Here is a 13,285-nt window from a genome sequence, read left to right as displayed (position 1 = left end):
TTGGGCTGTGATGTCTGTGTCCTGAAAAACCCTCTGTGTCCTGCCCACCCAGGCCCACCCTGTGGCCCAGAGTCTCAGCTTATTGTCAGTTCATCTTGCCTGGACCTCCATCATCCCTACTAGCCCTCTTTCCATGGGCTTTTTCTCCGGGCGCCATTATCTCACAGGACTAGATGTGTTCGCTGGGCAGAAAGTGTGCAGCAGAAAGGGAAAGTCTGTAACTCATGAGTAACTCGGGGAGATGACTAAAAAAAATACTTTTCCATTTTTGCAAGTGAGTTTCAAGTTTCACTTTAATAAAACTCTTAAGTTGAGAAGCCTCTTAACTTTACATTGAATACTTCAGTTCCCAAGCCTCTGAAACATTTTCTAAAAATGAGCTAAAAGTTGCTCAGGCAAATATCAAGTTGCTTTCATGTTTGTGTTCCAAGTATAGTCAATACATCTCTGAGCATATACAGGAATGGCCTTTGTTTCAGCTGTCTCCAGTTTGTTTCAGATGTATCCAGTTGCTCATATAAAATTCCTATTAGTGTTTTTGTGAACTTGTTAAACAACAAAATCAACAAAATCTATCCTTAGACTATTTAGAAATAAAATAAAAAGAAAACAATTACTCATAATATTAAACCTTTAATCATCTTTATTTATAAAACGCCAACTTCAGAATTGTAATTCTATCAAGCTTCATTCTGAGTAATTTGCATAATCTCTTTACAGTAGGAAACGAAAATATAGAAAATTCAAAATCATACTTTATAAGAGATAAAAGTTATTGCTGTGCTCCTGAATCTTCATAAGCAAGCTTATCTGGAGGTTGAATTAACTTCTCCTCTCAGGATGAAGGGATAAGAAAATGAACCCAGCATTTGGTAGGAGACAGTTCATGTTCTAACAGAAGAAGGGTTGGACAGGAAAGTCCCTTGGTCTCTTTGCTTAGTTCGTGTTCTCCCTATTTCAGTTTCACGATAAAGCAGTTTTATGCTTTTCTAAAGATGGCAATTTTCATCCAAACCCTCTCATGGCTATCTTAAACTGTTTTTTATTCTTCTGACATATTTGTAGGGCTGTTTTGGCTCTTGCCACGTGAGACTAAATTTTGATGCAACTTCTAGAATCTAGAGTAAATCCTTCTTCTAATGTCACCCATTAGTTCAACAATCAGTGGTGTGCTAGACCTTCCAATATCACCTTGAGTGCCTGATGTCAAGTTTTCAGGAGTTTTACAGGTACCCACCTATTCCCCGCCCTCCATACATACTTTTTCCCCCATGCTGTTGATTACTGAGGTTATCAGGTCAGGAAGAAAGTTACTAACTAGTCCTTTTTGGGGTAAATATATTGGTGGCTGTGGACCAGCAGCTATTGACTTCAGGGCATGTGCAGAGAGAATCGGTGGTCTGAATACTTCCACCTTAGCTAGGGGAGAAAAGGAAAGAACTCTGGGAGTGAAAGACTGGTAGCTGTTTATTCACAGTGCGGTGAGGTAGCCTTCTTTAATCTCTCTCTCTCTCTCTCTCTCTCTCTCTCTCTCTCTCTCTCTTTCTCTCTCTCTCTTTTTCTCTGTCTCTCTCCAAATTCCAAAGTTAGCTCTAGGAGAAGTTCTGCTAATTGGAAAGGAGGGGGTGATGGAACAGCAGTATCACATCTGCAGTTAGAATACTTACTGCTACTTCTACCAAACCGGCCTTAGGTGGGCTCTGCTTCATCATTTAAATATTCTGACCTAAGTGTGAGCAAAACCCCTTGACTGAATAACTGGCTCACAGCTGAAACAGGAATAAAATATCCAAAAATAAACTCAGTAAATTCTTGCGTAAAGAGAGATATAAACACACAGAGTGTCATAAAACTAAATAATTTGGCTTGCAAAAAAACGTGCTTGCTCTCTGGGGGCTTGCAACTGTTATCCCATTCCCGTGGACCTCCAGAAAGAAAAGAAGACCTTGCCTGGAATAAGTCATTAACCAGTGTCATTGTACTTCCCTTCAGACTGATTTTCTGCGTAAGGCTGGCAGAAAGTGCAGACACACGGCATTGTCTGCAGCCGCTCACTGTTTCCTGCGTTCACTAGGAGTGTTACACACATGGCATTGGGTCCAGTGCTCCCTCCATCTCTAAATTACAAATACTACTTTATAAAAGTCCTTTTGAGTAGCCTTAGAATTTCTGGCAGGCTTCAGCACCTCCAGGACTTTTATCTTTCCTAAATAGTACCCTGGTCATTAGGAATATATGTATTTTCTCTCAAACAGTGATAAAATGTGACCCAACTTCACTGAAGAAAAAATTTAAATAGGGAAACTTACTTTTGAAGTCAAATAAGTTATTCATAGTCCTTTCCTTACCCACCCCTGTGAAAAATGAGCAAATGATAAACAGAAACATTTGCATGTTTGTTATTTCTTTTCTGTCTTTCTACTTTTCTAGCCATCCATCCATCCATCCATCCATCCATCCATCCATCCATCCACCCACCCACCCACCCACCCATCCACCCACCCACCCACCCATCCATCCACCCACCCACCCACCCATTGCTTAGGTGGGGAAGCAGACATCTGTCATTTTGGTTGCCTGGCATTCCATTGGTTCTGACAGGAGCTCATCACAGGGTCTCTCCCTCCCCTTAGAGGCGGGCACATGAACCAGACTGGCCAATCAGAGGTATTCACCACCCTAACCTCAATGATTGTGGCCAATTTTCCCCAATATTATTTTACTGTATTTTACATTATTTTATAATATTTCACTAAATAAACACTAGTTATCTTTGTCTAAAATCTTTAAAACCTTAGAAAAATTTTAAAGCTGCCTATCCAGAAAACAAAAGATTTTAAAGGTGTTTCAGAGACCCAGGCATTTCCCTTATGGTTTCCGGCTCTCGTGTCGTAATGATAAAAGTGGTTCCCATCCCACAGTAATGAAAATATTTCTATTGGGGCTTCATCTTTTGCACATAGTTGTTGCCCATCAGGGATTTTTCCCCTTAATAAAAAGTGTTAGTTTTATTAACACCAAAAAACAGTCTTTTTATACGTCACGTAGTCAGACACAAAAGGCTGCATAGGGTGTTATTCTACTGACATGAAAAATCCAGAATAGGTAAATCCGTGGAGACAGACAGATGGATCCGTGGTTGCCAGGGATTGAAAGTGAGGGGAATGAGGAGTGACCGATGGATAGGTACTGGGTTTCTCTTTGATGAAAACGTTCTGGAACTAGATAATGGTTGCGATGTGACGTGATGGTTCTGAAAAATCGTGACTGTATTTAATGCTACTTAAATGTAGACTTCGAAGGATCATAGAGTTACTTTTTAAGTTAAATTTTATTTTAAAAATTTATTTAAAATTATTTAAGGGAATATTCTAAGAAAAATATAGCTTTTAAATATATGTAAGAAAAAAATGAAAAATAAAAATTTAAATGCATTTATAGGGGAGGGGAAAGAGCTGTGATACGGCTGCTGACACAACCTTTGGCTCAGGACCCGGCACTAAAGGCATTGCAGGCGCTGAGGCCAGTTGCTGATAAGATGTAGGTGGAGGTTGTAGCTGTTATACTTGACTGGAAGCTGTGCCTTGAACTTGCTCTGGTTCCAGAGTTGGAGTTGGCATATGTGCTTGTTATCTTGAACGAGACCTGTGGCTTGAACCTACACTTGCTCTAAAGTTGAAGCTATTGTATGAGCTGCTTGTTCCGGCTCTTGAACTTGAACGAGAGCTTTGCCTTGAGTCTGATCCAGATCTGGAATTGGATGGAGCTTGTGCATGTTCTACCTGTTGTTGAGCTTTGACTTGAGCCAGCACTGGCTCTGGAGCTGGTGATGGTATATATAGGTGCTTGTTCTAGCCCTTGAACTAGCATGAGAGCTCTGGCTTGAGCCTGCTCTTGGTCTGTAGCTAGGGGTGGTGCCACTGGTAGTTCCAGAGCTTGACCTTGAATGAGAACTGTGGCTTGAACTTGCACTGGCTCTGAAGATGATGCTGGTGTAGTGCTTGCTCTGGCTCTGGGGCCTGAACAAAAGCTCTGGCTTGAGCCTGCCCTGGTTTTGCAGCTGAAGCTGATCTAGTTGTCTGTTCTAATTTTTCAGTGTGATCCAGAGCTGTTGCCTGAGCTTGTCTGGCTCTTTATGTGGAGCTGATAAGAATGCTTATTCTGGCTTTTGAGCTTGAACAAGAGCTGTGGCTTGAGTCCGCTCTGGCTCTGAACTTGGAGATGGTATCAGTGCTTCATTTCCCTCTTGAGCTTGAACAGAGCTATTGCTTAAGCGTGCCATAGCTCTGGAATTGTCATAGGCACTAGAATCGCGTTTGGCATTAGCTTGTGAGGTGGTTCTCAATCTCGCTCTGGAGCTGGTTCAGTAGTGCCAAGAAGAGAAAATACTATCAATACGTCTGCCTTTCATGTGCCTTCCACAGACATAAAATCTTTCATACCCATTCATGAAGTCTTGGTGTAAATACCCCCCTCCAGGAAGTCTTCCCAGACTGCAGTCCATGAGGACAGTTTTCTGAGCCTACTCATTGCTGCGGCCAAACCCCAGCCTCTGGAAGGTCTTCTCACTGTGGCCCGGTCCCATCCCCTCCACACTCACCCACATCACCCACCCCACGTCCTCCTCACTAATCATGTGGAAGGATTGCAGGTCCATGTGGACGGGCCCCTGGGACTGGGCGTTCAAACAGGAAAGTCTGTAGAAAAATGCCAAGATACTCTTGACTGAACATGAGGTGAAACGGCACAGAAGCCCCTTTTCTGATACTCCTCCCGGTATGTGGAAGTGACTTTGCCTCTGGCCACGGCAGGGGCTGGGCCGCGAGGGTGGGCTGGGGGAGGACATGGGGACCCCAAGCCTTTGAGAGCAGGAAGCCAGGACAGATGCCAGGGGAGTCACAGGGCAGCTGCAGGGGCCCAGGGGCCCCTTGGCTGTGCGGGGTCCGGCATGTTGGGTCAGCTCAGCACTGCATTCACCCTGAGCCAGCACTGGACTCTTGGTGGTGTGGCGAGAAGGAGGAGAGAGCCCCAGGGGTCAGCTCCTGTCCGGTCTCCCGTGTGGAGCTCTGTAAAGACAGTGCCGGCCACCAGGTGAAAGCCACAGAGCCCTGTCTCTGCTGGTCCTCAGACCCTGTGACTCTACTACACACACACACACACACACACACACACACACACACACACTCCTATGACATCCGATGTCACTTCCAAAAGTCGGATGGCTAACCACTTGCCCACTCTGACCTGTGTTCTCTCTCGCTCTCTCTCTCTCTAAGTCTCTGTCTCTGTCTGTCTCTCTCTCAGGTCCCCCACTCTGGGGAACAAGCCTCTCTGCTATGAGTTGCTATCTGGAGAGGCCCATGTGGCATTGCACTGAGGGAGACCAGCAGACAGAGAGGAAGTCTGGTCTTCAATCCAAATGAATCCCACCGTACCCCCCGAGAGAGCTCAGACCCTGAGGGAAGCAGATCCCGCCCCCGTTAAGTGCATCCCTGGCGTCGCGAGAGACATGATGAGAAGCACCCAGCTGAGGCGTGCTGGTTTCCTCGGCCACGGCAAGTGTGTGATCCTGTGTTTCTTGGTTAAGCCATGAAGTTCAGGGTAATGTTGTCACACAGCCTTAGGTCACTAACACAGTGTCCACACCAGGCCTTGGCCCTGCCCTCCTCTCCCTCCCCCCACCTCCTCTTATAAGCCCTTCCCATCTTCCCAACACTCGTGGATATTGGTGCCACTTCAGATACCAGATTGAGCTAAGTTCTCTCTGCCAATTAGCAAAGACTCACCCTCAGTAGCTACACTGGAGGTTGAACAAGCATCAGATCTTTTTTCAAACATTGGTTTAGCTATCTTCAAGTGTGAGGGTGACACCTTCCTTAAAGCGCCACCGTCTCACAGTATTTTATTCCCTGCAGGAATTATCAGAGCCTTTATGAAGCCGGTGAGCGCTGGGAACCTGGAGTGGGGGTGTTAGTCTGTAGCACTTCCCATATCTGACCATAGATTTGTACTGAATGACGTGCCCCTCGGTAATACCGTGAACCAATCACTGGGGCGGTGCTTCTCAGACTCAGTCATGTGTGTATGAGTCACCGGGCTATCTTGTTCACATGCAGGTTCTGCCTCAGTGAGTCTGAGATGGGGCCTGAGATTCTGCATTTGTGACTAGCTCTTCGGAGATGCCCCTGCTGCTGGCCCACAGGCCATACTTTACATAGCAAGGTACTAGAACATAGGTGAGTCAGGAAGAAATATTGGGCATCCCATTGGAAGAGCACATGACATCCCTGAAGCATATCCTGCTTACTGTGAGGACCAACTGTTTAAACAAATACACTGTTTACAGGGAATGAGAAAATGTGGGACAAACCCCTACGAAGAGCAGGCTTTGGAGGGAGCAGAGGAAAGACCAAAGGTAAATAGCTCACCTAGGGCAGGTCTCATCAGCTGAAGGTTAGGAGGTGAATTCGTTGGGAAAGGGACACAGGGTTGGTTAGATAGCCCCGCAGTTGGCATATGGACTAAGGTAGCTTCATTTTTGTCCTTAAAATCCAAATAAGAGCAGAAGAAAGCCAGGCCCAGTATTGGTTCAGATTTAGTTACTGTTTTTTCTCTCTCTACCCACAAACTCAAGTTTCATGGGTTATGAATTTTTAACTCTTTCTTATTCAAAATAAGATATTAATGTCAGAAACTAGAGGGGGAAGAAGTGGGCTGGGAGGAAAAGGTTAAGCTGGGTCAGATGAGGCGGTAACACTACAAAATGTAATCAGATATTTAAAGGCTTCATAAACCCTCCTGTCTCCTACAGGCTCATCTGTTTGACCAGGTACTGTTCGAGTCTGGCTTGGCCTAGCTGACTTCTCTCCTGGTTCTTGGCAACTGATTTTGAATACCCTTTGTGGGTCACCCATCGTGAGTGTAGAGCTGGGATTAGCCTGACAGAGGTGTGATAATTCTCCCACGATATTTCTACCAACGATGCATTTCTACGAGCTATAGCTTGACCTATTTTGATAACTTATCTGAAACAAAAAGGTTAATAACTTCCTAATAGATCAAAACTTTTATCAGTGTAGAGCAATATTTTTGCCTAATTTTATAATTTTCCCCTTGAGTACTTTGTGTTAAGTTTATTTGGTCACGTCTGCTATTTACATTTTTAGATTTGTCTTTGCTCATTGTTCTGTAATGCTAGTTTATTCTCTAGGAATTAAATTTCTCAACCCAAATACGGAGTATTTTGCCTTTTACTGATGATTATATTTGTTGTCAGGATTAATAGGTTTTATTTTATTTGTGTAGTCTTGTTTACGTTTTTGGATTTTTGTGGGTTTTGACGGTTTTTTCTTTTTTAAAGCTTTTTTTATATTGTTAATTTTCCCTTTTTTTAAGGTATTGTTATTTATTGTGTTTGAATTATGTTTGTGGTTACAGTTTTTAAAAGAAATTACCAAACCTATATTTGTAAGCTTCAAATGTCAGGTATGAAACAGAATCTTTAACTTTGATTTGAATAGAATCCACTCCTTGCTAAGAAAAATAGAATCCACTCCTTGCTAGTATGTTTACCATCCCATTCACCACCCGTTGCTGTGAAATGCAAACAGTTTCTTTTTTATGGTCGTCAGACCTGCAATCAATACTAAAGGTTGTATAGTGCTCACTTGGTCTTTGAAATGTACACAGTGGAAATTTATGAATGGGTTAGTCATTTCCCCATAAACATCTGGGTCCTGTGTCATACACGTCCATGCTAAGAGATCGGTGTTCCTGATCTCTTAGAACTTTTGTTGATAAGTGAGAATTCATAGATGAATCTCGTATCAAAGTTTAGGCTCAGGCATCATCAGTTAAAAATAAGTTTTAAAATAGTCGAAAACTACCCCCAGTGCCCAGTAGGTCCTTAGGAAACATTCTTTTCATGTGTCAGCCCTGTGTTTTATTGCTCTTGTCTTATCTAGTAGAATTGTCACATATGTCAAATGGTGCTTCTCATTATAGTGAAAAATGAAACAAAAGGTGCTTTCCCCCCATTACCTTTTATCCTGAAATAGCCAAAATGTATACACAGAGCCCCAGAATAAGAGAGAGTTTGACTTTTCCTAACTTGTTTTAAAAGTACAGTGCAGACAGGCTACATCCAGCTGGGAATTCTGTGGGTCACAAGTGTCATGCGCAGGGCAGAGTTACGCCCCAGTCTAGAGCTGACTTGCTAGAATATTTACATGGTAAGGTCAAGATGGAGGTGTGTTTTCTTAAATCTTCTCCTTTGAAGGGTAGGATAGTTGCTTAGTGACTAAGTTTTGTTTGTTTTTTGTTTGTTTGTTTAATCAGTGATACATTTCTTTAATTCAGAAGCATCTGATACTTGTTGTCCCATCAAAAAATTTAAATCACACACATAAAACTCTATATTAACACAACAGCCCACATGTATAGTCTTAATTAGCTGTGTCCCCATCCGATTTGTCTAACAGTAAACTCTGTCATTTGAAATATACTGTTTCAATCCGATTCTACATTTTAAAAATTATGCTCAGGATGCATCTATCCTTATGAACTTAAATTCTGCCGCTAATTACTGTTTCCTGATACTTTGTGTATATATACATGTAATATTTTCTATGATAATAGATTCTCAAAATATTTAAAAGCAAATAGTAGCAAGAAATGAACACATTTAAAATTATACTTATTGTTGCTATTGCCATACTAAATGGTTTCATCAATCCCCACCCTTTTTCTCACGCGTCCTTTCCAAGCATGAAAGGACCTGAGTCTTAGGGCACGTTTTACCCAAGCTCTAAAGCTGTGCCTGCTCTGCAAATCTCTGTTAGTCTGCTCTTCAAATTAAGCATCCTTAGGAACTAAAAATAGAACAGAATGACTAAGCAGCTACAGCACTTTTTGGGCCCCATTTTATTCTGTTTTCAAGGTGTGTGATGGTCCTTGTATCCCAATCGTAGGGGAAACTAAAAGCAGCAATTCCACTTTTCACAGATAACTTCTCTTGGCTGAAGCTCCACGTGCAAAGCACATCATTGAAATCTCGCAGCATTCTCTTCATACCAAGGAAAATTGCCACATTTTGATGATTCTTAGTATCCGTGCTAGGACGTACAATGGCAGTATCAAACATATCTCAAAATAGCTTCCTAGAATTTAGCGTTCCCTCTCACTGGCTGTTTTTCAGATTTAAAAAATATATATTGACACTACTTAAAAATTTTTAAATTTTGAAAACGTAGACCTATCCCATAGCCAGTACATTTCCTATTATGATATCAACACAATCCACGTTTCAAAGTTCTGTGGCAGGATTGCCATTCCCCAGTTTATGGAAACCTTCAAAATCCTTGATCGGCCTGGTCATGTTCTGGCTGTGTCATGTACCAGCTTGGATCGAATCCATTTTAAGGCATGATGTGGGGCAGCACAGCAATTACAGCATAAAACGCACAGTAGGGCTGACACCGTGAGGGTTAGGCCTGTATTAATTTGGGTAAGTGCTCTTCCAAACTGAGAATCACAGGTGACCACTAGATGGCGGTACTCAAACTGCCAGAGGACTGGAGTTTTTTCTACTCCTAAGGACAATTTGGTTTAATGCACTCCCCCTCTTATTTAAATTTGTATGGATATATGTTTTTTTTAGCAAACTTAAAATTGGGAACGTTTTCCAAGTGACACTGGATGGCGGTACTGCACACATTTTTACAGGCAGTTCAGTATTGTGGTTCTGGGACTTGTCTGGTTTCCTTTTGTAGCACACTCAGCATGGGACAGGGAAAGGCCCCAGGGCATCACGCTGCTTGAGGCCCAGCTGTCTCTGCGAGGCCCCTGCTGCAGTTTCAGTCTTTCACAGGACCTGACTTACATCTCCAGGGCTGCTGAAAGCGCCAGCAACACAGTAAACTTGGGCCTTGCAGGCTTGTCTGGTTGGAAGACGTTGTGTCTGCCTACGGTGTCCTGAAAGTCAAGACGCCCGCACCCCTCAAGCCCAGCTCCCGCTTTGTTGGCGCTGTGATCTCCTCAGACAGCTCTGCCTTCCTCTGTCAGTGCTCTGTGTCTGCCCAGCATAGGTTCTTGACTGACCCGAGGGGGGTTTGCGTTACTGAGTCTATTTGTAGGCAGGAAAACAGTTGCCTTTGTTGAGCCACTTGATTTCCTGCTGCCTCCCCTGCCCCCTCCTTGCCCCCCCCCCCCCCCCGTGTTTTCCTTTTTTGTGGAAGTCCTTAAGTGGGGACTTAAACTGAGGCTCTTGCTTTGCCCCTGGCCCACGCCTGCAGCAGGTCGTGATGAGAAATGTGAGTTCTGAGAGCAGCTGTTTCGGGGGGGCTGCAGGAGAGCTGGTTGTTACTGTAACGGATTCCTGAGCGTCAGCATTGCTTCAAAATTGGACTCTTGCAAGTTTGTTCAGAAGGTTCAGTGAAACCCTCCCTTCAGGTTCTGCTGCTGTTAACAAGCTGCTGAGACCTGTACCCTCTCCTGCTTTCCTCCCCTCTCTCCTCCCCCTCCTCGTCCTCCTTCCCTTCCTCCTCCCCTCCTCCCTCTCCCCTTCTTCTTTTCTGCGTCACTTCCCTCCTCCTTCTCTTCCTCCTCCATCAGTTTTTCAAAGCAACTGAGCAACTGAAGTTACCACTGATAACTTTCTCTCGTGAGAGTTTTCTTCCTCAGTACCCATTTTTGTTTGTTTTCAGTTTTGGTTCTAGAGAGGGAATTATATCTCCTTTAGGCCACTAAGTACTTGATTCGAGTACCATTTTCTACAGCTGCTTGTTCCGTATATCTAGTTATTGGCAGCCTAAATCTGTAATACTGCAGCGCCGATTGAAGCCTCTTTAAATTAGTGCCACCACCTACCTTTGGACTTGCAAGTGGTCAGTTTCAGCCGAAGGACGAGCATATGTCCCTGCCTCTGTAGGTTTTCCTGAGGTAAAGGAGCCTTCAAGGTCTCTGTCAAGGTCGTCTGTTCAGGCTCAGAGTCAAGCACACCTCTACAGGGCTCTGGTTTCACTGCTGATGTTAAGTGAGTATAATAACCCCTATATAAATAAAAACACCTCCAAAACTACACTGTTCAACATAACAGATTTACAGACATGGCCAAAGAGATTCCTTAGAGTGGGTCTCTCCTTGGAGTCATGAAGGAAAGAACACGAGAATCAGGGAGAAAGGGAAAACAAATCAACAGAAGCACCTTGAAAAGATCAATGACGAGGCAGGCGACTGATTCGTCGTTTGTACTGGACATCAAAAGAAAAAGGGTGTATGTGATGGAGGGAGGCATTTTTGCACATCTCAAAAAACTAGATGCAATGAACGGTTCACACAATAACCACTGGTGTGACTATACAGGTTTCACATTTATTATGATCGTTGGCAAACAACACAGAAACACGTTATCATAACATAAGGTCTGTTAGTTTGAGCCTCAACTCAGAGTGACATCAGGTGTGGTGGGAGTAGCAGGAAGGGTGGGGCCGTTTACTGCAGTCAGAACAGAGCACACAGGGGTCCAACCGTGGGGTCTTCCAACACACACACACGCACAGAAGATGCCAAATGGTAGAACCCAATCTAATGATTAACTGTGTAATGCATTACATGTTCTATATCGAATCATCAAGCAGGAATCCAATATTGACATTTGTATTCTAGCTTAACAGTTACATTTATTACTCCTTATCATTAAAAATGTGTGTTGTAGCAAATTACTTTCTACCCATTCAAATAAAGAGAGGTAAAGTCCACCTTGAACAAACCAGCAAGGATCTTCTCAATAAAGAGTGACTGGCAGAAAACATGAATAGAGAGAAAGCGTTTACTCTTACAGGGGATGTAGGAACCAGGGTTTTATGTGTAGTGAAATAGAATCAGATTTCTGCTTTTCCTCACCCTTTCCAAATTGGAAATTAGACCCGGCGCATACATGTGCATATTTGTGTTTAATATACGAGACATATATACACAGGAAGCCCTGCTGGGTTGGGTCACTACTGCTAAGGGGCTAAGGGTACTGAGCTTTGGCCCTTACCGCTCTCAGCACAGAATTCCACTTGCTGTTCCTTTGTTCTAACTGCTCTTTTTTATACCTGTCCTGGAAAGAACTGTGGTTATCTTCATCCTCTGTCTCTGAGATGATTTCCATCTTCTGAATAATGAGCTTAATGAGCTCATGCTGTTTTTCCAGAAGAGAAGTCAGGTCCTTCAGCCTAAGGGGACACAGGCGATTCATGAATTTATTTCCCGTTATTCTCTTAGCGCCTCTGAGTGCCGACAGACCTGGGTGCTAGCTGTGTTCTGTATCAGATGAACCGTGCTCTGGTTACCCTGCCTCAGGGGCAGTCAGAGTCCCTCTAAGGAACACATAGTTTTAAAGTTGAAGTGATTTTCCTACGGTTACGCTGTCGGTTCCGGGCTGGTTTATTTTTGTTCCCATTCTGGAGATTAAAACACTGCTGCATAGAAAGGTTAAGTGGTCATACCATTAGCAAATAGTTGAGTAGGGCCCGGAACTGAGGTAAATAAGCCCTAAAACCCTCACTCTCACCCACTATATACTGTACAGCTTCTCTGGGGATCCTCAAAAACTTTCAGGGCTTTGATGTGTGAATTCACATGGCTCTTGAGAAATGCAGCTTAAAGTGCTGATTGGCAAATAGCAAATAAGTTATTGGGTCTGAAAAATTCTCTCACGATTCTCAGTCTATGAGCCACATCAGTCAGTTACAGAACGCCTTGAAACATGAGATAAATAACGCAAATATACAGTATAACCTTATACGATGCATCATTGTTGAAGAGTTTTAAGTTTCCCACATATAGATAAAAAGAAAAAATACATACCGGTATTTCTGCTTCAATATTTCTACTTCTAAAGATGTATCGACATTTGGTATTTCTTGTCTTGCTTCATGGGTGCAAAAGATATAATAAAATATACTCTATGGGATAAAAGAGGAACAGTTACTCAAGTTAAACTCAGTTCAGGAACTATTTCTTGAACACATGCTGTATATAGTTCAGTGACTGAGCCAGGCAGACTCGCACAAATATTTTAAGACACAGCCCTCGTGTGGCTCACGGCCTGGTGAGAGAAACAGACATGTAAAGAGCTATATAACGAAATCATACACATTACAATAGAGGAAAGCACAAGATGTATAAATAATATAGGAGGAGGGCACTGGAGTGGAGGGTTGTTTAGGAAAAGTTTTAATCACGGCATTTAATATGCTCTCACAAAAATGTCCATCGTAAGTGGTGGTATTTCATACAG

The 13,285-nt window shown here is 43.2% G+C and overlaps 1 protein-coding gene across 1 annotated transcript in view; it reads right to left on the bottom strand.

Annotated features, from left to right (window-relative positions):
- Positions 1-11,430: 11,430 nt before the first annotated feature.
- The window catches only part of TRPA1 (transient receptor potential cation channel subfamily A member 1), a 46,593-nt gene continuing 44,738 nt past the window's right edge, over positions 11,431-13,285 (bottom strand). The window contains exons 26-27 of the mRNA XM_074318641.2: positions 12,853-12,950; positions 11,431-12,218 (exon numbers count right to left, since the gene is read on the bottom strand). Coding sequence (XP_074174742.2) covers positions 12,014-12,218; positions 12,853-12,950 — 303 coding nt within the window. The 3' untranslated portion in view covers positions 11,431-12,013. The remainder of the gene's footprint in view (positions 12,219-12,852; positions 12,951-13,285) is intronic.

Source organism: Rhinolophus sinicus, chromosome 7 (assembly GCF_057876585.1).
Source record: "Rhinolophus sinicus isolate RSI-liver-muscle chromosome 7, RSI-T2T, whole genome shotgun sequence".
Lineage (NCBI taxonomy): Eukaryota > Metazoa > Chordata > Mammalia > Chiroptera > Rhinolophidae > Rhinolophus > Rhinolophus sinicus.
Note: the sequence above shows the minus strand (reverse complement) of the source record. Positions and strands in the feature narration are given on the sequence as shown.